The following is a 25,803-nucleotide window of genomic DNA, read 5'->3' as shown; positions in this document are numbered from 1 at the left end:
AAGAGGTCAATACTCCCCAATGCCATTAGGCTTTACAATTCAACTGCCAGGACTTAAGAACTTTTTTTTTAAGCTATTATTAATGCTTTTTGAGTTAGTGATTTAGATGCATATCATATTATTACTGAGTTAAGTATTGTATGTAATTAGTTTTTGCTACAACAAGTGTATGGGACATTGGAAAAAAGGTTGAATTTCCCCATGGGGATGAATAAAGTATCTATCTATCTATCTATCTAACGCCTGCAATGCCCAAAACTCATTGCGGCTTTATAACGCATGGTATCCCCACTATATATGTCCGGATGGTCCTTTTGTGAAATATTCTAACTGCTATGCTAAAGATCTGGCTGGTCAGCTCAGCTCCAGGAAACTTGGAGAAATGTTAGATGCCAAAGTCCATTAAACCCTCTCAACCAACATTCTACTCTCCCTGTTCAGTGGTTATTGCCATATGGCATGGCTCTTCTACTTTAGAGTTACTGATATTCTGGACACAATAGCAATCTATATAGTCTAGCAACATCGGTCAGTCACAATGCTCCACCATTTCTGTAGCAAATGGGGAAGACAAAGGATTCAGAACTTTTCCAAGGCTGCAGAAGGCTTTGGGTTCAGTTGCAAATACAAAGCACACTGTCAAATGGGGATCAGAATTTAGCAATAGACCACACCAACAAATCTTCCAAGTGTTTGCATATTGCATCCTGAAAACTCTTTTGGCACAATGATTCCCGAGTTAGTTCTCGATGGCAAAATCTGGAAATTCTTTGCAAATCTCATTGATGATCAGTTTGTCCATCTGGCATGCCTGGTCATTTTCCTCCTCAGCCAAAATTCGCTGGAAGGTGCCCTGCAGATCGGAGAGGCGATGTCGGTTGCACGTGTAATCAGTTGTACGGATGATGGCGTGCATCAGTGAGAGGTACTCCATTCTGATCTTTTCTCCCAGTGAGAGGTCAGAAGTCTGCCGCACGATTATGTCGATCATCACCATCATGTCAGTTCAGTAGAAAATTCTCGCTGTATCTTTGTCTGCAAACGCATCCTGCAGAAATTTGAGAACTGAGTGTGGTGGCTGGGGCTGGTGCTTGAAGATACTAACTGGATCATCTGCTCGGTTTAACAGAAGCAATAACTTTTCAGTGAACACCTTCACATTTTCCCGTTTAGCTAGCATTTTCATGATGATATTGTTCGATGGCACAAGCATGTGGAGATTGAAAGAAAGCAGTACATTCGTGAAAAAGTCTGGAAGCTGTTCAGTGGAATCAGAGAGTAGTCCGTCCTCAATCACATCCAGGAGAAACTGAATGAAGTCTGAATTCAGATGTTCATAATGATGATATGGTAATGGCTCCCCCATGGAAAACACCATGGTCAGCAGCAATGCAGAGTAACACGGCTTCTGGTGTTCTTTGGTGTCAGATTGCATATCCCGTGCAAGTTCCATTGGTAGCACAGAGTTTGACAATGTGGAGATGATGGCTGCATCCAGATTGCCCATGGCTCCAAAGCATTTCAGTAAGAACAACCTCAATGCCACCCTGTGTTCCATCTGATGATAAGCAATGAGTGAGAGAACTGGTTCAAAGTGATTCTTCTTTATCATTCTTTTACAGACTTCTGGATCTGCATCAGTCAGAATACCCGGCAGCTCCTCCAAGTAACAGGAGATGATGCTCTCATCCTCATGCAATGCCCAGCTCCTTTGCTGGGTATCGTTCTTGTGCCTTGCCAGATCAGCAAAGATTACTTCAAGCCGCTGTTCATCTAGACAAACTTGACCCCTGGGTAATGTTGAACTAAGGTCCTTGCTCTCCACCAGCGACAGCAAGATCTGCTCCATAACATCCATCACTGCAGGGACTGAACTCTGAATGTGTCCAACCATCACACCAATTGCCACGCGTGACATCTCATAGCTGAGATTTGTGTTCTTACGAACCAGTTCAATCAGCTCGGCTCCAATAGTTTTGGGAACAGAGACAACAGGCTGGCCTGCCTCCGCTTCAGGTGATGACATTGCTGGAGTCTCTTTGCCCTGACTTGCACAGTGCACATTTTCAGCATTCAAGTCGATAAGAGTGGATGCTTGCACTGGGCCACTGGGATTGTAGGCATTGATCAAATGTCCTGGTGTAGCGTCTCCACGGGGAGGGATGCTGGTTGGATATTTAGGAGCAGAAAAAGTGCTTGGAGTTGGGAGGGGTGGAGGGGTTGTCGAAGGACTGGAAGTGACTGTGGACTGCTGCAGTTCAGGTGAGTTGGAGGAGCCAGTATACAGGGTATCAAGAGAAGCTGTACTCACAGACGAAATAGTTGACACATTCTGTGGGGAGTCTTCTACAGTCTCTTGCTTATGTGATGAGGAAGGGTACAAATCCCCAAGTTTGTCATGCTGTTGTGGAGCCACTGGAGCTGCACATCGGTGCTGAGCTGTGGTCTGGTAAACAGTGCCTTCTGGAGACTGTGACTCTGACAGAAAAGGGCAATGATCAGGCAGGATCTTGGCCTGTCTACCTGGCTGGTGATCTGTTTCTCCCTGCTTCTCAGTCATATTAGGCTTGGAGTTTACCTTCTGCTGGCTCATAATCTGGTCTTTTCGAGCAACAGTAAATTTTCGATGATGGATTAATTTCTGTAGAACTTCACGTTGTTCCAGGTTGTATTTGCCACCAGCTTTCATTGCTGCATTATGAATTGCCTCGATTGCTCGGTCAATCGACTGTAGGACCAGATCATGCTGATCTGACTCGTCCTTGTGGATGTACGATGCGGGAATATAGCCCACCTCCCCGGTGCTGCTCTTGGACGCCAGCCACCAGTGCTGGTTGCTCCGCTCCAGGATAACGAAGCTCTCGCCGGCCGTGGAGAGCAGCGAATGCAGCTCGGCCGAGTGGAAGGTGTAGAGAGCCCGGTACATGGCGGCAATGGCCTCGGTCTCTTCGTCCGTCGGGCTCGCGCTGGCTTGCTTCCGTTCTCCCTCCCTGGGGCTCGGGGGCTCGTGCTGTGCTCGGCTCGCGCTTCTTCTCCCTCCCCTTGGGCTCGGCAAACAGTCTCCCCGTCTTTTCTTAACACAGGCTAGTAAAAATGTTTAGAAATCTTGTTCACAGTTCTCTTCACACCTAGATGGCCACCCAAGGGCATACTATGAGCCAAAGTCAAAATCTCATTTCTATAAACTTTAGGAACTACTAGCTGGTGATCAGCTGCCCAATCCTCACTGGCAGGAATCATAGGTGGTTTCCACTTCCTCATTAACACTCCACTCTTGAAATAAAACCCTACTGGCACCTTCTCAATTTCTCTATCTGAGAGAGCTTGTTCTTTTAATTTGACAATCTCAGGGTCTCTACTCTACTCTGCCATAATATCCTTCCAAGACAGAGACTAATCATTATGGTCAGACTTACTACTAGAATCTTGATCAAACAAGGAAGGTAAGAAAGTTTCTGACAAATCATCAAAATTTGAATCCCGAGTTGAACGGTTATAGGTAGCAGACCCATCCTGCACAGACCCATCTGCATCAGCAATCCTTTTGGCCATAGCTCAGGTTACAACACAGGAGGATTCCATGTTAGAATTCATCTTTGGATCATCAGGGATTGGCTTAATTGTCAAATGCACTTCAGGAAAAACTTGTCCATCTGCTAGGTCATTTCCTAACGATAAAAAAAATCACTAATGGGTAAACTGGGCTGTAGCCCTACTTTAACAGGTCCTGAAACGAACCTTGACCTTAGAACTACTCTATGCAGATGTACAGGCATAAGGACACTCCCAACACCTCGCATATAATTTATCTCACCAGTGACAGACTTATTACTGAACTCTAAAACACTGTCTAATATAAGTGACTCAGAAGCCCCTGTATCCCTAAGAATTTTTATTGGCATCTGAGTGGACCCCTCTTTCAAGGATACAAATCCTTTGGTTATAAAACGATCATATCCCCTCTTAACTTGGTCAGACCCTGACAAAGCTTCTTTTGAATTTCTCGAACCCTGCAGATTTACAGGTGTTTCAGTATGTTGCACACAAGCATCTGGGACTGCCTCCTTCTCCTTCTTCTTCAATCGGAAACAGTCAGCTATTATGTGACCAGGTTTCTTACAATAATTCCAAATAGGACCAAACTGTCTTTCCTTCACTTGTTTCCCTTCATCCTTACCTTTCTCACTAACTTCTGATTTAATTTCTGGTTTACCTTGACTATCCGAGCTACTTTTTCTAAAAGTTTTACCCAGAGGAAACTTACTCTTATGGATTAAAGCATACTCATCAGCTAATTTAGCAGTTTCCTGCAATGTAGCGTTGTCCCTCTCATTTAAGTATAGTCTTATGTCAACAGGTATGCACCTTTTAAATTAGAACATAGAATAGTACAGCACATTACAGGCCCTTCGGCCCACAATGTTGTGCCGACCCTCAAACCGCGCCTCCCATATCACCCCCCACCTTAAATTCCTCCATATACCTGTCTAGTAGTCTCTTAAACTTCTCTAGTGTATCTGCCTCCACCACTGACTCAGGCAGTGCATTCCACGCATGAACCACTCTCTGAGTGAAAAACCTTCCTCTAATATCCCCCTTGAACTTCCCTCCCCTTACCTTAAAGCCATGTCCTCTTGTACTGAGCAGTGGTGCCCTGGGGAAGAGGCACTGGCTGTACACTCTGTCTATTCCTCTTAATATCTTGTACACCTCTATCAGGTCTCCTCTCATCCTCCTTCTCTCCAAAGAGTAAAGCCCTAGCTCCCTTAATCTCTGATCATAATCCATGTTCTCTAAACCAGGCAGCATCCTGGTAAATCTCCTCTGTACCCTTTCCAATGCTTCCACATCCTTCCTATACTGAGGCAACCAGAACTGGACACAGTACTCCAAGTGTGGCCTAACCAGTGTTTTATAGAGCTGCATCATTACATCCAATCTCTTAAACTCTATCCCTCGACTTATGAAAGCTAACACCCCATAAGCTTTCTTAACTACCCTACCTACCTGTGAGGCAACTTTCAGGGATCTGTGGACATGTAGCCCCAAATCCCTCTGCTCCTCCACACTCCCAAGTATCCTGCCATTTACTTTGTACTCTGCCTTGGAGTTTGTCCTTCCAAAGTGTACCACCTCACACTTCTCCGGGTTGAACTCCATCTGCCACTTCTCAGCCCATTTCTGCATCCTATCAATATCTCTCTGCAATCTTTGACAATCCTCTACACTATCTACAACACCACCAACCTTTGTGTCGTCTGCAAACTTGCCAACCCACCCTTCTACCCCCACATCCAGGTCGTTAATAAAAATCACAAAAAGTAGAGGTCCCAGAATAGATCCTTGTGGGACACCACTGGTCACAACCCTCCAATCTGAATGTACTCCCTCCACCACGACCCTCTGCCTCCTGCAGGCAAGCCAATTCTGAATCCACCCGGCCAAACTTCCCTGGATCCCATGCCTTCTGACTTTCTGAAAAAGCCTACCATGTGGAACCTTGTCAAATGCCTTACTAAAATCCATGTAGATCACATCCACTACACTACCCTCATCTATATGCCTGGTCACCTCCTCAAAGAACTCTATCAGGCTTGTTAGGCACGATCTGCCCTTCACAAAGCCATGCTGACTGTCCCTGATCAGACCATGATTCTCTAAATGCCCATAGATCCTATCTCTAAGAATCTTTTCCAACAGCTTTCCCACCACAGTCATAAGGCTCACTGATCTATAATTACCTGGACTATCCCTACTACCTTTTTTGAACAAGGGGACAACATTCGCCTCCCTCCAATCCTCCGGGACAATTCCCATGGACAACGAGGACATAAAGATCCTAGCCAGAGATCCTAGCAATCTCTTCCCTCGCCTCGTGGAGTAGCCTAGGGAATATTCCGTCAGGCCCCAGTGACTTATCCGTCCTAATGTATTTTAACAACTCCAATACCTCCTCTCCCTTGATATCAACATGCTCCAGAACATCAACCTCACTCATATTGTCCTCACCGTCATCAAGTTCCCTCTCAGTGGTGAATATTGAAGAGAAGTATTCATTGAGGACCTCGCTCACTTCCACAGCCTCCAGGCACATCTTCCCACCTTTATCTCTAATCGGTCCTACCTTCACTCCTGTCATTCTTTTGTTCTTCACATAATTGAAGAATGCCTTGGGGTTTTCCTTTACCCTACTCGCCAAGGCCTTCTCATGCCCCCTTCTTGCTCTTCTCAGCCCCTTCTTAAGCTCCTTTCTTGCTACCCTATATTCCTCAATAGACCCATCTGATCCTTGCTTCCTAAACCTCATGTACGCTGCCTTCTTCCACCTGACTAGATTTTCCACTTCACTTGTCACCCATGGTTCCTTCACCCTACCATTCTTTATCTTCCTCACCGGGACAAATTTATCCCTAACATCCTGCAAGAGATCCTTAAACATCAACCACATGTCCATATTACATTTCCCTGCAAAAACATCATCGCAATTCACACTCGCAAGGTCTAGCCTTATAGTAGCCTCATAATTTGCCCTTCCCCAATAAAAAAATTTCCTGTCTTCTCTGATTCTATCCTTTTCCATGATAATGCTAAAGGTCAGGGAGCAGTGGTCACTGTCCCCCAGATGCTCACCCACTGACAGATCTGTGACCTGATCCAGTTCGTTACCTAATACTAGATCTAGTATGGCATTCCCCCTAGTCGGCCTGTCAACATACTGTGACAGGAATCCATCCTGGACACACTTAACAAAATCTGTCCCATCTAAACCCTTGGAACTAATCAAGTGCCAATCAATATTAGGGAAGTTAAAGTCACCCATGATAACAACCCTGTTATTTTTGCACCTTTCCAAAATCTGCCTCCCAATCTGCTCCTCGGTATCTCTGCTGCTACCAGGGGGCCTATAGAATACCCCCAGTAGAGTAACTGCTCCCTTCCTGTTCCTGGCTTCCACCCATACTGACTCAAAAGAGGATCCTGCTACATTACCCACCCTTTCTGCAGCTGTAATAGTATCCCTGACCAGTAATGCCACCCCTCCTCCCCTCCCCCCCATCCCTTTTAAAGCACTGAAATCCAGGAATATTGAGAATCCATTCCTGCCCTGGTGCCAGCCAAGTCTCCGTAATGGCCACTACATCATAATTCCATGTATGTATCCAAGCTCTCAGTTCATCACCTTTGTTCCCGATGCTTCTTGCATTGAAGTACACACACTTTAGCCCTTCTTAATGTGATTTTAGCTTAATGTGAAAAAGACGAAGGAGCTGGTGGTGTACCTGAGGAGGGCTAAGGCACTGGTGACCCCTGTTTCCATCCAAGGGGTCAGTGTGGACATGGTGGAGGATTACAAATACCTGGGGATATGAATGGACAATAAACTGGACTGGTCAAAGAACACTGAGGCTGTCTACAAGAAGGGTCAGAGCCGTCTCTATTTCCTGAGGAGACTGAGGTCTTTTAACATCTGCCGGACGATGCTGAGGATGTTCTATGAGTCTATGGTGGCCAGTGCTATCATGTTTGCTGTTGTGTGCTGGGGCAGCAGGCTGAGGGTAGCAGACACCAACAGAATCAACAAACTCATTCATAAGGCCAGTGATGATGTGGGGATGGAACTGGACTCTCTGACGGTGGTGTCTGAAAAGAGGATGCTGTCCAAGTTGCATGTCATCTTGGACAATGTCTCCCATCCACTCCATAATGTACTGGTTAGGCACAGGAGTACGTTCAGCCAGAGACTCATTCCACCGAGATGCAACATTGAGCGTCATAGGAAGTCATTCCTACCTGTGGCCATCAAACTTTACGACTCCTCCCTTGGAGTGTCAGATACCCTGAGCCAATAGGCTGGTCCTGGACTAATTTCCACTTGGCATGATTAACTTATTATTATTTAATTATTTATGGGTTTATATTGCTATATTTCTTCACTATTCTTGGTGGTGTGGCTGTAACGAAACCCAATTTCCCTCGGGATCAATAAAGTATGTCTGTCTGTCTGTTTGTCTGTTCTACGTTACTACCTTTATACCTTTATTCTGCTTCTCTTTCCTCAAACCCTCTCTATATGTTAGCTCTGGCTTTACTCCATGCACTTCTTTCACTGCTCTATCGCTCCGGGTCCCATCCCCCTTGCAAATTAGTTTAAACCCTCCCGAACCATGATAGCAAACCTACCAGCAAGGATATTGCTCCATTAAGATTCCTCCATTAAAATCAACTCTTTCAAAGTCTTCCAATCCCCATTCACATTTTTAGAGGTAATCCATCACTCAAAACATACAGATTTGTCTTCGGCAAATTCCACATACACTTGGTTCACGGATTTCTTCAAATTTCTGAATCTTTCTCTATAAGCATCTGGAAGCAGTTCATAAGCTTTTAGTATATGCTGCTCAAGTCAAGTCACATCAAGACACTTTTATTGTCATTTCGACCATAACTGCTGGTACAGTGCATAGTAAAGATGAGACAGCATTTTTCAGGACCATGGTGTTACATGACACAGTACAAAAACTAGACTGAACTCCGTAAAAAAAACACACAACAACTACACAATATCATAATCAAGTGCTTGTTCAGCATTTAAAGCTGTATAAACTTGTGCTTTACCTTTAATTACACTTTGTAACAGCAATGGCCATTTCACTTTCAGCCACTCTGAAATCAGAGCAACTGTCTCAAAATGCTGGAAATATTTATCTACTTCTACCTCGTTAAATGAAGGAGCCAATTTAACTTCCTGACTAGCAACAAACAGTTTCTTAGAACCAGACACCTGCTTCTCGGACCTTAACCTTGCTATCGCTAGCTCAAATTCCCTCTGTTTCTCTTCAGCTTCTAACCGACTTCGTTCCAAATCAGCTTCTAGTTGTTCTTGTTTTAATTCAGCTTTCACTCTAAGCTTTTCTAATGCTACCTGTCCCAGATGTAACTGGATCGCCAATTTACTTACAGAAAATCTATCTAGCTCCGTTTCATCAAAATCTCCCAAATTTATATAGTGTTCTGTGATTTTCCTCTGAATTACCGGCTTCATTGTAACCGTCAATATTCCTTTAAGGTCCAACCTTCTAGCAATCTCTAATACCTCACCCTTTTCTGCCTTCACTAAAGCCACCAGGGTTGGCGATGCCAGGAAGTTGTCAATATCCATTGCAGCCACCCACAAACCAATCAAACAAAAAGGAATTGAGTATCTCCCTTTTCCAAATGAAATCGATAATTGAACAATCAAATAAGCTTCAAATTGGAACAGACCCTGACGTGCCCCCAATTTTATGTTATAAACCAGAAGCAATGAATATAAAATAGAGTTAAGTTTTATAAACAACTAACGATATTTATTAACCTCTACTCGAAAACATAGAAAAGTAAACAAGCTTAACAGGAAGTTAACTGTTATGCGGCTATATCGAACAAATAGTCATACTCAGAAACAGGTTTTAGCGAGTTCTCATTCAAGCACAGTCTTAAAGTAGTAAGTTGAAAAGTCCAAACGATTTACAATGTAAGCGAGAAGAGAGGAAGATTTCCTTAAGCACCCCTTTAAGCGATTTCTTTGAAGAAATGATGAATCTGCCGATGCAGAGTGCAGCCGAGAATTACCTTCTCTGAGGTGATCATGAAGAAGTAAAGTTTCTTAAAATAACTGACCTTCCGACGGAGTGATCATCGCACAAACCTCCCAACCTTTCAGGGGTTAATTCAAACGTGCGTGCTACTATTTCTGAACAAATCCAAAATGTCAGTAACCTCAAAGATGAACCGGAAGTTTAAGGGTAACATGAGGGGGAATTTCTTTACTCAGAGAGTGGTAGCTGTGTGGAATGAGTTTCCAGTGGAAGTGGTAGAGGCAGGTTCGGTATTGTCATTTAAAGTAATATTAGATAGGTATATGGACAGGAAAAGAATGGAGAGCTATGGGCTGAGTATGGTTCAATGGAATTAGGTGAGAGTAAGCGTTTGGCACGGACTAGAAGGGCCGAGATGGCCTGTTTCCGTGCTGTGATTGCTATATGGCTATATGATAGAGGTATACAACATTATGAGGGGTATCGATAAGGAGAATGCAAGCAGGCTTTTTCCACTGAAGTTGGGTGGGACTACAACCAGAGGTCATGGGGGTGAAAGGTGAAACGTTTAAGGGGAACTTGAGGTGAAACTCTTTTATCAGGTTTGATTCTCACAAACCTGAGTGAAGATGTTTCCCCTCATGTTCCCCTTAAGCGTTTGGCCTTTCACCCTTAACACACTCTCACGGGCAACGCAGTAGAGGGAGACAGGGTAGGAAGGCTTTGGCTCAATGGAGTTTAAGCGATAACGGGTCGAGGTGAGGTACATTACTTGTGCAGAATACAAACAGAAATTATGAGTGTGGGGCCTGTGTTCTGTGCTCGGTGTCATATGTGGGAAGTCTGGAAGACTCCCAGCCTCCCAGATGGCTACATCTGCACCAGATGCGTCGAGCTGCAGCTCCTAAAGGACATTGTTAGGGAACTGGAGATGCAGCTCGATGACCTTCGTCTGGTCAGGCAGAGTGAGGAGGTGATAAATAAGAGCTTTAGGCAGGTAGACACACTGGGGCCTCGGGAGATAGGTAAGTGGGCAACATTCAGGAGAGCAAAGGGCAAGAGTCAGATACTAGAGAGTACCCTTGTGGCTGGCCCCCTTAACAATAAGTACTCCTGTTTGAGCACTGTTGGGGGGACAGCCTACCTGGGGGAAACAACAGTGGCCGTGCCTCCAGCATAAAGTCTGGTCCTGTGGCTCAGAAGGGTAGGGAAAGGAAGAGGATGGTGGCAATAATAGGGGACTATAGTTAGGGGGTTAGACAGACGATGCTGTGGACGCTGGAAAGAAACACAGATAGTAGTTTGCCTCCCAGGTGCCAGGGTCTGGGATGTTTCTGATCACGCCCACGATATCCTGAAGTTGGAAGGTGAACTGCCAGAGGTCGTGGTACATATTGGTACCAACAATATAGGTGGAAAAAGGGAAGAGGTCCTGAAAACAGACTACAGGGAGGTAGGAAGGAGGTTGAGAAGCAGGACCTCAAAGGTAGTAATCTCGGGATTTCTGCCTGTCCAACGTGACAGTGAGAATCGGAATAGAATGAGATGGAGGAAATGCATGACTGAGGGATTGGAGCAGGGGGCAGGGATTCAGATTTCTGGATCAAAGGGACCACTTTTGGGGCAGGGGTGACCTGTACAAAAAGGACCTGCACTTGAATCCTGGGGGACCAATATCCTGGCGGGGAGGTTTGCAAAGGCTATTGGGGAGAGCATAAACTAGGATTGTTGTGGGGTGGGAACCGAAGTGAAGTGACAGAGGAAGGGGCGGTAGGCTCACAAATAGAGAAAGCTTGGAGAGTGGTTCCGGTGATGTCATCGTCGGAAATGGCAACTTATGTCAATAGCTCCTCCGGAAAAACGCATATTTTGCCCTGTTAACCCATCGAATATAGGATTTTTTTTGTAAGTATTTGAACTGATAAGAGGGGCAAGAATGGGGAAAAAGAATGGAAATAAGAAAAGCGACACTGCGGAGCCTGCAGACGAGAGGAGTGCAGCGAGCGGCTCTCCTACCCGACCGTGTTCTAGCAAGGCTGATGCTGGGCCTCGTTCAGTCGAAACGGCAAATATGATCGAAATTTTGAAAGAGATAAGGGAGTTCCAGAAAGATATAAAACAGCAGCTACATGATATTAAGTCAGAGCTCGCCAACGTCAATCAAAAAATAGCGGTGGCAGAGACTCAAATTCAGAAGGTGGAAGATCAAGTTAAAAACGTGGAACGGATACTAAGTTAGACAATAAAAAGATTAAATCAACAAGAAGGTAAACTGCTTGACCTGGAGGGAAGATCACGGCGGAAAGATATCAGAATATACAACGTTCCCGAAGGAGCGGAGGGCTTGTCTATGACGGAGTTTGTTGGAAAGTTGCTGCGGGACGCGCTGGAGCTTCCCTCGACTATGGAGCTGGAAATTGAGAGAGCGCATCGTGCGATCGTCCTGAAGCCGACCCGAGATAGAGCAGTTGAGCCACGCTCAATAATAATTAAATTCCTTCGGTACAGTACCAAGGCGGAGATTCTACGAAGGGCCTGCGGTAAGAAGAGGGTGTTTTTAGATGGTAAATTAACATATTTTGATCAAGATTACCCTCCGCGGTCCTGCAGAAACATAAAGAATACTCTGAAATAAAGCGAATACTAAAGCAAGAAAGGATTAGTTTCAAACTCCGTACCCTGCTAAACTTAAAGTGTTCTATCAAGATGGGATCCAAACGTACCAGACAGTGGAAGAGCCGACTACAGACATGATTCCAGAGGGTTGCCTGTCTGTGTGATCAAACCGAGGGAAAGCCTGGCGGAGGAATTATCCCGCTCTGCTTGGGAAATTACTCAGTTATTCTTCTTTATTCACTCACTTGCTCCTTTTTCCCCACCAAAATGAGAATATATATGTGTGTGTATGTATATGTGTGTAATGGATTTGTTCACTGACTTTTATGAATACTGCAATGGGGGCCCTCAACTCACAAGTAGGAGGGGCTATCCCCCACAGCTAGACATTTCCTCCAGCTCAACCCAGGGTCATCTACTAGAGACCTCAGCCTTGGAATCACACGTTTGTTGCCTTTTTTGTTATTATTTGCGTTTCTTGGTTCTTATTTGTTCAGGAGGCAGATCGATTAAGTTTTACTCTGCTAATTTTAATGATACATTGACAGATAAATACAGATGGCTAAGAAAAACTCATTTATTTTAATGTCAATTGGCTATTAAATCCAATCAAACATAACAGGAATTTTATCCAAAATGAAAAAAGAACATGCCCATGTAGTATATTTACAGGAAACTCATTTAAGTGATAATGAGCATAGAAGACTAAAGAGAATGGGCTTCACTAATTTGTTTTTCTCCTCATATAAATAAGGACAAAGGAGAGGAGTTGCTATTCTTATCTCAAGTAAGCTAAATTTTGAAAAAGTATTCGAAATGGGAGATAAAGAGGGCAGATATATTCTGGTAAGGGGGAATATAGACAGAAATTCAGTTACTCTATTGAATATATATGCACCCCCAGGAAGTGATATTGGTTTCTTTCAGAAGATTACTGATATTATGGTAGCGGAAACAGAAGGTCTCCTGATATGTGGGGGAGACTTAAATTTACAATTACAATCAAACTTACACTCTTCCAATAGAAAAACCTATGAAACAAAATCTTTACATAAGAAAATTAATACATTTTTTGAGGATGTTGGTTTAATTGATATATGGAGGGACCTTTTCCCTGACAGAAGGGACTACACTCATTATTCTGCTCCCCATTCTGTTTACACAAGATTAGACTATTTCATAACATTTGGAAAAGACAAAGACAAAATAAACACCTGTGGAATTGGGACAATAGATGTAAGTGACCATGCACCTATATATTTATCTGTTGATTTTGACCTACAACCAAAGAATACTATTTGGAAACTAAATGCAAGTCTACTCAATGATCCATACTTTAAGGAACAAATTAAAAAAGAAATTGATCTCTACTTAGAATTCAATGATAATGGAGAGGTTTCACCTCCCATTTCATGGGATACTCTGAAGGCGGTCTTAAGAGGGAAAATTATAGCGATATCTTCATATAAGAAAAAAATAAGGAATAAAACATTAGAGGAATTATAAAATAGGCTGAAGGAACTAGAGAAAAAACACAAATTGAATTTGGCATAGGATGCATTAGAGGAAATTTTAAAAAATTAGGAATAAAATTAATAGTTTGGCTATGCAAGAAATCAAGAAAAATTTAATGTTTCTGAAACAGAGACATTATGAAAATGGATCTAAGTCTATGAAAATACTGGTGTCGAAACTGAAAAAAAAGATAGCAGAAAATACAATTCATAGAATTAGGGATCCAAGAACAAAAATGATTTTAAAAAAAGCTAAGTGAAATTCAAGAAGCTTTTGAAGTGTTTTACAAAACTCTATATTCCAAAGTTCCAAGAGGAAGCATAACCCAAATTGACACCTTCTTGAATTCTCTAGAGTTACCCACTTTAAGCGAAGAACAAAATAGAACGATGACTGCTGACATAACTGAAGTTGAATTAAAAGCTACAATTAGTAGGCTTAAATTAAGCAAGTCACCAGGATCAGATGGGTATACGGCAGAGTGGTACAAAGAGTTTAAAAATGAGTTAATTCCTGTTTTACTCCCCACACTGAACTGGGCTCTAAAAATGGCACAAATGCCACCCATTTGGAAGGAAGCGATAATCTCAGCTATACCGAAAGAAGGCAAGGATAAAATGGAATGTGGGTAATTTAGACCAATATCCGTTCTTAATGTGGATTATAGATTATTTACGTCCATCATGGCCAAACGATTAGAGGAGTTTCTACCCTTACTGATACGTAACGATCAGACAGGTTTTATACAACAATGCCAGACACAAGACAATATACGAATTACACTTCACATTATGGATCATATACAAAAAAATAAAATCGAAGCAATAGAGATAAGCGTGAACGCTGAAAAAGCATTTGATTTGGTTAATTGGAATTTTCTTTACAGAGTTTTACGTAGATTTGGTTTCCAAGACACAATTATTAAAACTATACAGACACTATATGACAACCCTACTGCTAGGATTAAAATCAATGGATAGTTATCAAATAGTCTTACCCTAGAAAGGGGCACAAGACAGGGTTGTGCAGGGTCACCGCTACTCTTTGCATTATATCTGGAACCATTAGCTCAATACATCAGACAAAATGAAGATATCAGGGGAATTACTATTAAAGGGACAGAGCATAAATTGGCTTGTTATGCGGATGACATTTTGATCTACCTAGGGCAACAAACATACTCTTTACCTAAATTGATGTAATCCTTTGAACAATATGGTCAATTATCAGGATACAAGATCAATGTGGATAAAACCCAATTACTTTCATATAACTATAGCCCACCAAGAGAAATTGAAAGTAGATATCCCTGGGCATGGCAAACAGAGCCTTTCAAATATTTGGGTATCATTATGCCAAAAGATTTGGCAAAATTATCAGAATGTAATTATCAGCCTTTATATAAAAAATTAAGGAAGATATGGCAAGATGGAACCTGATTCCTTTTTTCAGTCTCAGTTCAAGGATTGAGTCTATTAAAATGAATATACTGCCCAGACTGTTATATCTCTTTCAGACCCTACCAATAGAGAATAATCAAAATCAATTTTGAAAAATGAATGAAACAAGATGCTATCAAGGTATATTTGGCAGGGTAAAAGGCCTAGAGTTCATCTCAAAACTTTGCAATTAGCAAAGGAAAAGGGGGGATGGGGCCTACCTTCTCTTAGAGATTATTATTTTGCAGCACAGTTGAGAGCTGTGATATGTTGGTGCAACCCATCATATGACGCTCAATGGAAAAACATTGAGGAGCGGGTACTTCCCATCCCCATACAGGTAATTTTGACTGATAACAACCTGCAAAGGTATGTAAATACTATCTATAACCCATGGGTGAAATTGACTCTTAAAATATGGAAAACTACTATAAAAGAATATAATCTAGAGGAAGCTATTACAATTCTTAAATGGTGTGCATATGACTCGGATTTTACACGGAATAAACTGGATGCTAGATTTAAGGACTGGACAGCTAAAGGAATAACAGTTCTTTGCAATGTAATGAAAGAAGGAACACTGTTCAGTTTTGAAATGCTTAAAGAGAAATACTTAATGGAAAAACAAGATTTTTATCGGTATTTACGATGCGACAATATGTTAATAGGACACTTAAAAATGTAACCAAGGCAAGTACATGCTTGATAGAGCTATTTAGAAAAGCATGTAATTCAGATAACAGTAGTAGAATCATTTCAAGTGTGTATAAGGGTTTGTCAAATCTTAAAACACATTCAATTTCATACATTAAAACAAAATGGGAGAAGGAAGGAGGGATAATTATATCTGAGGAAGAATGGACAATAATATGGAGGTATCAATGGAAGTGTAGCAGTTCACAGAAATGGAGGGAGTTTGGATGGAAAAACTTGTTAAGATATTTTATTACACCCTCTCAGAAATCCCATTGTGATAGTAACCTCCCTGTTTGCTGGAGAAATTGTGGAAATCAAAATGCAAATCATTATCATATTTATTGGGACTGCCGTGTTATCAAAGACTATTGGAAGGGGATACACAATGCCCTACAACACATCTTTAAATATGAAATACCCTTAGAGAGTAAGACCATATATTTTGGATATATACCTCAAGAATGGTAGAAAAGAGATAAATATTTAATGAATATACTGTTGGTGGCTGGTAAAAAGACTCTTACTAGGAAATGGTTATCACAGGAGAGCCCAACTTTAAATGTATGAATGGAAATTACAATGGACATTTACAAAATGGAGAAGATAACAGCATCTGTTAACCATAAGCTGGAACAATTTGATTCATACTGGGAAAAAGGGTTTAACTACATAATGCCTCATAGGCCTGATGTTATTCTCACAAATCAATGAATCTGTTGTAAAAAAAGATCACTCCCTACTTGTACATAGTTTTTTTCCTTTTGCTTTTTTCTTTCCACTCTATTCTATATACCTCAGATATATACTTTGTGGAGATTTGTGACATATACGATTATATGATATATATGTACAATGTCTGAAATACATCTTATGGAAATGTTTGTTTGATGATGGACTTCAATAAAAAAGTAAATTACAAAAAAAAGAAAAAAGCTTGGAGACAGAGCGAGAGGGAGGATAGGCAGGTGATGGAGAAGGGACACGCTCAGACTGATGGTTTGAGAGCATCACGAAAGGCCATTGTAAATCTAGTCAAGTAAAACAGAAGAGCTTACGAGTGGTTGTAGATGTGTCTTATCCTGCATGGAGAGTGGTGACCAGTGGTTTGCCTCAGGGATCTGTTCTGGGACCCCTGCTCCGTGATTTTTATAAATGACCTGGATGAGAAAGTGGAGGGATGGGTTAGTAAGTTTGCTGATGACACAAAGGTTGGAGGTCTTGTGGATAGTGTGGAGGGCTGTCAGAGGTTACAGCGGGACATTGATAGAATGCAAAACTGTGCTGAGAACTGGCAGATGGAGTTCAATCCAGATAAGTGTGAGGTGGTTCATTTTGGTAGGTCAAATATGATGACAGAATATAGTATTAACAATGAGACTCTTGGCAGTGTGGAGGATCAGAGGGATTTTGCGGTCTGAGTCCATAGGACGTTCAAAGCAGCTGCGCAGTTTGACTCTGTGGTTAAGAAGGCGTATGGTGTGTTGGCCTTCATCAATCGTGGAATTGAGTTTAGGAGCCGAGAGGTAATGTTGCAGCTATATAGGACCCTGGTCAGACCCCACTTGGAGTACTGTGCTCAGTTCCGGTCACCTCACTACAGGAAGGATGTGGAAACTATAGAAAGGGTGCAGAGGAGATTTACAAGGACGTTGCCTGGATTGGGGAGCTTGTCTTATGAGAATAGGTTGAGTGAACTCAGCCTTTTCTCCTTGGAGTGAAGGAGCTTGAGAGGTGATCTGACAGAGTTGTACAAGATGATGGGAGGTATTGATCGTGTGGATAGTCAGAGGCTTTTTACCTGGGGCTGAAATGGCCAATACAAGAGGACACAATTTTAAGGTGCTTGGAAGTAGGTATAGAGGAGATGTCAGGGTTAAGTTTTTTACTCAGAGATTGATGAGCGTGTGGAATGGGCTGCTGGTGAAGGTGGTGGAGGCAGATACGATAGGATCTTTTAAGAGACTCCTGGATGGATACGTGGAGCTTAGAAAAATAGAGGGCTATTGATATCCCTAGGTAATTTCTAAGGTAAGGACACATTCGGCACAGCATTGTGGGTCGAAGGGCTTGTATTGTGCTGTAGGTTTTCTATGTTTTTGCACTCAAATAAGGCAGATCCTTTGGAATATGAACCTAAAGTTGCTGTACTGAAGTCTAAACCTTTGGGCTGTACTTTGAAGTTGTGCATTAATTAGTCACAGCAGCACTTTTCGAGTTCTGAATATCTTAAAGGTCAAATAATCTGGCATCCACGTTAGTGCCATCACAAAGAAGGCACAACAGCACCTCCATTTCCTTAGACGTTTGCATTAATTTGCCATGTCATCTAAAGTTTCGACAAGTTCTATTGACGCTCAGTGGGGAGTATCCTGACTGGTCACATCACAGCCTGCTGTGGAAACACCAATGCTCAGGAATGGAAAGTGTTGGATACAGCCCAGTCCATCACAGGTAATGTCCTCCCCACCACTGAGTACATCTACAAGGACCCCACCATCCAGGCCATGCTCTCTACTCGCTGCAGCCATTGGGCAGGAGGTACAGGAACCTCAGGTCCCACACCACCAGGTTTTGGAGCACTTCAACCATCAGCCAGTGTGGATAACTTCACTCACCTCAACTCTGAACTGATTCCACAACCTACAGACTCTCTTTCAAGGACTCTACAAGTCATGTTCTCAGTATTATTTATTCATATTTTCATTTCCACGCTTTGCATTTCTGGTAAGATGGCAGCACATCTACATGCAGCAGCCTCTCGAGGGCCAACCAAAGGTACTTTTTTCCTTGTTCAATGTGTTTTTTTTGCATAGTAAGACTATTCTTTACTCCAATAACTACTTGTACAGCAGGTCCATTGCATCAGTGAGCTGCTCATTGTTCAGAGTAAGTCGGCCCGTCGGATCAGGCCATCCAGCCATGGAATTTAAGCTGGGCTGTTGGGCCACGGGATTCGATTCAGGCAGTTGGGCGTGAGGATTCCAGCTGGGTTGTCAGGCCACAGGAGGTTCCAGATTGGGTTTGGAGGAGCTGACCTGGGCGGAGACTGTGCTGCTGCTTGCTACTCAGAGGCACTGGATGTGGTGAACTACATTTACCTGTCTGGACACGCCCCCTGCTGACTGCTCCTGTGGCCCCTCCCACTGACTGTGGCTCCTCCCACAGACCCCGGTATAAAGGCGATTGAGGCCTGAGCCCAGCCTTCGGTCTCCAGGATGTAGTATGGTGGTCAACTACTGCTTGTTCTTTCTTCCAGTCAATAAAAGCCGATATCTCGCTTTCACATCTCCCAATGTGGTGAACTACACTGGAGCTGGTGCCTTCGAGTTGGCACGAAGGCAGCTTGTAGAGAATCTGTGAGTGACTGTCTTCGATGTTTTGTTTGCGATGCAAATCCCTGCTGTACATTGATTGCCACAGGCCTGCTTCTCTTGCTTGGTGGTACGACGAGGCGAGGCAACAGCGTCACCTTGGTTGTAGCTAGGACTAGGCCTTAGTCCTCAGGTTTGCATTGAGCCTTTTAAAAACAAATCTAAAAAAGTTTTTATTCCCTTAATTTTCCATGTTAGAAAAGCCTTATCCAAAGTTGATGGTTTAAAAAAGAAATTAGAATAAATATTACTAGAAAGTAGAAAATCATTTATTTCAAAAAATCTACGAAACTGAAACCAAATTTTTAAAGTATGTCTAATAATAGGGTTGAGAGCTTGTCTACCTATTCTGGAGAGCAAAAACGGAAGGGGAGCTCCTAATAAAGAACCTAACGAAAACCCCATTACTGAATTTTCCTCCAACTGTAACCATGAAGGGCGATCTTGGTCGTCTATATCATAAATCCAAAAAGTAATATAACGAATATTAATTGCCCAATAATAAAATCTAAAGTTTGGTAAAGCCAGTCCTCCATTTTTCTTTGGTTTTTGCAATAAAAGTTTATTCATTCTAGAGCTTTTATTATTCCAAACATAAGACAAAATCAGAGAATCTATTTTATCAAAAAATTCTTTTGGAACAAAATAGGGAAATGCTTGAAATATATATAAAAATTTCGGTAGAATAACCATTTTTATAGCATTTATTTGACCTATCAATGACATCGACATAGGTGACCATTTAGAAAACCCCTGTTGAGTATATTCAACTAAAGGGTAGAAATTATACCTATATAGGTCTTTAAAATTTTTAGTAATTTTGTTACCAAGGTAAGTGAAATGGTTTTTGGCAATATTAAAAGGTATTTGATCATAATAATCAGAATAATTATTAATAGGAAATAATTCACTTTTATGTAAATTAAGTTTATATCCAGAAAAAATACCAAATTCCATAAATATAGATAACATAGAAGGAATAGATTTCCTAGGATTTGAAATGTAAACTAATAAATCATCTGCGTATAACAAAACCTTATGTAATTTATCCCCTCTCTTAATACCCTGCACAGAATTAGAATCCCTAAGAGCAATAGCAAGTGGTTCTAAAGCCAAATTAAATAATAAAGGACTAAGGGGACAACCCTGATGGGTACCTCTATATAATCTAAAATAAGGAGACTTTTGGTTATTAGTTATAACCGCAGCTACCAGGGCATAATAAATCAATTTAATCCAGGAAATAAATCCTGGACCAAAATTAAACCTCTGTTAATGTCCTTTTCACAGTTAATGGATAAATATGATACCTCTAATACACATTTTTTCAGGTATTTACAGGTTAGGAATTTTTTACGTGATTTTTTACCGCATTACCCCTTGGCCTGCTCTTTAAATTTGGCTTATGCTATTTTTCAGCTTAAACCTTTTCAAAAACGATTAATAGCTATCATTTATAAACAGTTAATGAATGCTCGCATGTCCCCCAATGATAGGGTTCAACGCACCTGGGAAGTAGAACTTCAACATTCACTCTCAGATAATCAATGGAATAAAATTTATTATTTTCTCAATAATTCATCTATCTGCACATGCCATATCTTAATTCAGTTTAAGATAGTACACAGGACACATATGTCCAAAGATAAATTGGCGCATATTTTTCCTAATATAAGCCCTATTAGTGACAGATGTAATGCAGAAGTGGCTACTCTAACTCATATGTTTTGGTCATGTGTAAATTTAAATAATTTTTGGAGGGATGTGTTTGGAATATTATCTAAAGTTATAGATGTGGATGTCCAACCTAATTCAGTTCCAGCAATTTTTGGGATTATTCCAGAGGAAGGAAGCAAAGTGTCTGCTTCCACCCAACATGTGATAGCTTTTTCAACTTTATTGGCTAGGAGAGCTATTTTGCTATACTGGAAAGAATCTAATCCACCTACTGTTTTCTATTGGCTCTCCTCCATTACGTCATGTCTAAGCTTGGAGAAAATTAAAAGCCGGACATTTGATACATCCTTTAATTTTGAACAAGTCTGGCGACCTTTTATTCAATATTTTCACATGATTTAATTTATTTTTTATTTATTTATTTTTCTTTGTTTTCTTTGGGGAAAATCCTTATCCGTGAAGGTTCGGAGATGAACGGAAGGATGTTTTATTTTCTCTCTTTTTTTTATTTTATCCTCAATTGGACTGCCCAATCTTTCTTTTTTTTTCTTTTTTCTTTCTCTTTTTTGTTTCAGTTTAGTTAGTGGGTTTTTTTCCTTATCAAATAAAATTTCCAATTTTTTTTATGATTGCTATGAGGAGTTGTAATTTTTATTTGACCATTGTATATATAACAGCGTAACATTTTACCTTTTTTGATTTTGACATTATATACTTTCTGTTTTTATTATTGCTGTTTATATGTCTTTTATATTATCTGTTTGCTAAACTCCTCCCCTGACTTGTATATTCTTTATTTGAAAATCAATAAAAAGATTGAAAAATGAAATGAAATGCATTGTAGCATGCCCTCCAGTGGTGGATTGCTGGAATTACAGGCAGAAACCATCAATTTAAAGGACTTGTTGCTCTGGAACTTGGTCTAAAAATTTGTTTTTTTCCATGACCACGTTCTGTTTTTCTTTTCTCATTATTCTGAATGCATGTGTATGAGTTTGCACCTTGGCCCCAGAGGTAGGCTTGTCTCATGTCACTTGTACTTGATTGATTTGATTGATTTGTCTGTTTGCATATTGACTGTTTATCAGTCTCTGTTTACAGAGAAGACACGGAAGAAATTTGACTGAGTTTTCCGGGAATGAGGATCGTCGATAAACATTGAGTCTGGGATTAGCCAATTTACCACTTTCATCTAAATTTTCAGCAATTAATGTGCATGTCAAACTGGCATCCTTGCACATTTGTGGTGCTGGCTGAACAAATTCTGTTTCTCCTATTTACAACCAAAATCTTTATTCCAAGTTTTTTGCATCATATCGGAAGTATGAATAATTTTCCAATAAACTCAGTGAAAGAGAGAACATTTAACAAAAACCTGCTGAGTTTCATCTTGTACAGCTCAGGCCCACGTTCCAGACCCTGTCTCGGCACAAATATATTCTCTACAAGTGGAAGGAAATATTCTTATAAAGAAGGCACGACAGCAGCGATATTTCAGTAGGAGTTTGAGGTGATCGAGCATGTCACCAAAGAAGAAGAAATCCCTTAACTCCGAGCGGAGACATCAGGATGCCATCGTGACTACGTTTTTTTAGCAGGCTCTCATGTTTTTACGAGGTTGAGTTGCTAGCTCGATGCTCAACCCATCGCAGATGGAAAGTGTGCAAGGGACCCAGCTGGATTCGAACTCCAGAGACTTCGTTCCAAAGTCCAACGCTGATGCCACTACGCCACCAGCCAGCCAATGTCACCAAAGGCACTTGCAAATTTCTACAGATGTACCGTTGAGAGCATTCTAAATGTCTACATCACTGCCTGGTATGGTGGGGGGCGGGAGGGGGCACAGCACAGGGTCAGAAAAAGCTGCATGAAGTTTTAATTCTGTCAGCTCAATCATGGGTACGAGCCTCCCCAGCATCCAGGACATCTTCATGGAGCAATACCTCAAAAAGGAGGCAGCCATCATGAAGGACCCCCATCACCCACAACATGCCCTCTTCGCACTGCCACCATCAGGGAGGGGGTACAGGAGCCTGAAGGCACACACTCAATGATTCAGGAACAGGTTCTTCCTCTCCACCATCAGATTTCTGAAAGGGCATTGAACCCATGATCACTACCTATTTATTTTCCTCTGTTTGAAATAATATAGTTTAACTAATTCAACACACACACACACACACACACACACACACACACACACACACACACACACACACACACACACACACACACATATATATATATATATATATATATATATATATATATACACACATACACACTTCTAACTGTGATTTACAGTTTTTATTATTCTGTATTTCAATGTTCTGCTACCACAGAACAACAAATTCCACGACATATGCCGGTGATATTAAACCTGATTCTGACACTGACACCATATATCAAAATGTAAAACATTACCCCATGTGTGCCGGCTGAATTCAGCATTTTCTATGTAAAACATTACCCCGTGTGTGCCGGCTGAATTCAGCATTTTCTATGTAAAACATTACCCCATGTGTGCCGGCTGAATTCAGCATTTTCTATGTAAAACATTACCCCATGTGTGCCGGCTGAATTCAGCATTTTCTATGTAAAACATTACCCCATGTGTGCCGGCTGAATTCAGCATTTTCTATGTAAAACATTACCCCATGTGTACCGGCTGAATTCAGCATTTTCTATGTAAAACATTACCCCATGTGTGCCGGCTGAATTCAGCATTTTCTATGTAAAACATTACCCCATGTGTGCCGGCTGAATTCAGCATTTTCTATGTAAAACATTACCCCATGTGTGCCGGCTGAATTCAGCATTTTCTATGTAAAACATTACCCCATGTGTACCGGCTGAATTCAGCATTTTCTATGTAAAACATTACCCCATGTGTACCGGCTGAATTCAGCATTTTCTATGTAAAACATTACCCCATGTGTACCGGCTGAATTCAGCATTTTCTATGTAAAACATTACCCCATGTGTGCCGGCTGAATTCAGCATTTTCTATGTAAAACATTACCCCATGTGTACCGGCTGAATTCAGCATTTTCTATGTAAAACATTACCCCATGTGTGCCGGCTGAATTCAGCATTTTCTATGTAAAACATTACCCCATGTGTGCCGGCTGAATTCAGCATTTTCTATGTAAAACATTACCCCATGTGTACCGGCTGAATTCAGCATTTTCTATGTAAAACATTACCCCATGTGTGCCGGCTGAATTCAGCATTTTCTATGTAAAACATTACCCCATGTGTACCGGCTGAATTCAGCATTTTCTATGTAAAACATTACCCCATGTGTGCCGGCTGAATTCAGCATTTTCTATGTAAAACATTACCCCATGTGTGCCGGCTGAATTCAGCATTTTCTATGTAAAACATTACCCCATGTGTACCGGCTGAATTCAGCATTTTCTATGTAAAACATTACCCCATGTGTACCGGCTGAATTCAGCATTTTCTATGTAAAACATTACCCCATGTGTGCCGGCTGAATTCAGCATTTTCTATGTAAAACATTACCCCATGTGTGCCGGCTGAATTCAGCATTTTCTATGTAAAACATTACCCCCTGTGTGCCGGCTGAATTCAGCATTTTCTATGTAAAACATTACCCCATGTGTGCCGGATGAATTCAGCATTTTCTGTATAAAACATTACCCCGTGTGTGCCGGCTGAATTCAGCATTTTCTATGTAAAACATTACCCCTTGTGTGACGGCTGAATTCAGCATTTTCTATGTAAAACATTACCCCATGTGTGCCGGCTGAATTCAGCATTTTCTATGTAAAACATTACCCCGTGTGTGCCGGCTGAATTCAGCATTTTCTGTGTAAAACATTACCACGTGTGTGCCGGCTGAATTCAGCATTTTCTGTGTAAAACATTACCCCATGTGTGCCGGCTGAATTCAGCATTTTCTATGTAAAACATTACCCCATGTGTGCCGGCTGAATTCAGCATTTTCTGTGTAAAACATTACCCCATGTGTGCCGGCTGAATTCAGCATTTTCTGTGTAAAACATTACCCCATGTGTGCCGGCTGAATTCAGCATTTTCTATGTAAAACATTACCCCATGTGTGCCGGCTGAATTCAGCATTTTCTGTGTAAAACATTACCCCGTGTGTGCCGGCTGAATTCAGCATTTTCTGTGTAAAACATTACCCCATGTGTGCCGGCTGAATTCAGCATTTTCTGTGTAAAACATTAGCCCATGTGTGCCAGCTGAATTCAGCATTTTCTATGTAAAACATTACCTCATGTGTGCCGGCTGAATTCAGCATTTTCTGTGTAACTATATCTTGGATTTCAGGTCACCGTTGTTGCCGAGTCTCCAGTTCCTGCTGCAGTCATGAGTGAGGTCATTCAACTGGTGACTGTGGGCCGTCCTTTCCAGTTGGGAATGCTGTACGACTGCCGGTCAGACACTCTGATCCCAGGTACTGGAATACAATCATATCAATCAGTAGAGGTCAATACAGGGCAGTTGATTCCAGTTACCAATCTCAGGATAGTCACCAGACTCTCTGGTTATGTAAAGGAATATGGGTAGTCTGGGGAAAACATCCTGAATTGTGGCATGGCCGATTTCAACATCATTCAGAACCGCTTGACAAAAACAGATTGGTAACAGCCACTTGCAGGTAAGTCTCCATCTGACAAGTCTCCACTAGGTAAGGAGGTGAGGAGTGATGTAGATGAGGAAGGGAACATGTCAGACAGGGAACAGGCAATGGTTTAATGTGGCAATTAGACAGATTGTGGCCTGGTGTTGTCGTGGTTTTTCGTGCCTTACAAATGACCAGGAGACGCAGAAGATTCTTCAAGAAGGGTTAAACTTTAATTTGCAAATCAAAGCTGAGACAGTCATTGAGCTGGTCGCTGATCCTCGGACACAGCAGCT

General features: G+C 41.6%; 1 protein-coding gene and 1 pseudogene across 1 annotated transcript in view; one reads left to right on the top strand and one right to left on the bottom strand.

The window, feature by feature from the left end:
- The window catches only part of LOC140726043 (neoverrucotoxin subunit alpha-like), an 86,979-nt gene that overhangs the window by 51,859 nt on the left and 9,317 nt on the right, over positions 1 to 25,803 (top strand). Inside the window, exon 5 of the mRNA XM_073041938.1 lies at positions 25,213 to 25,339. Coding sequence (XP_072898039.1) covers positions 25,213 to 25,339 — 127 coding nt within the window. The remainder of the gene's footprint in view (positions 1 to 25,212; positions 25,340 to 25,803) is intronic.
- On the bottom strand, positions 740 to 9,160 carry LOC140725860 (NCK-interacting protein with SH3 domain pseudogene; annotated as a pseudogene).

This window comes from Hemitrygon akajei, chromosome 4, assembly GCF_048418815.1.
Source record: "Hemitrygon akajei chromosome 4, sHemAka1.3, whole genome shotgun sequence".
Lineage (NCBI taxonomy): Eukaryota > Metazoa > Chordata > Chondrichthyes > Myliobatiformes > Dasyatidae > Hemitrygon > Hemitrygon akajei.
This window is presented reverse-complemented; position numbering and strand designations above follow the sequence as displayed.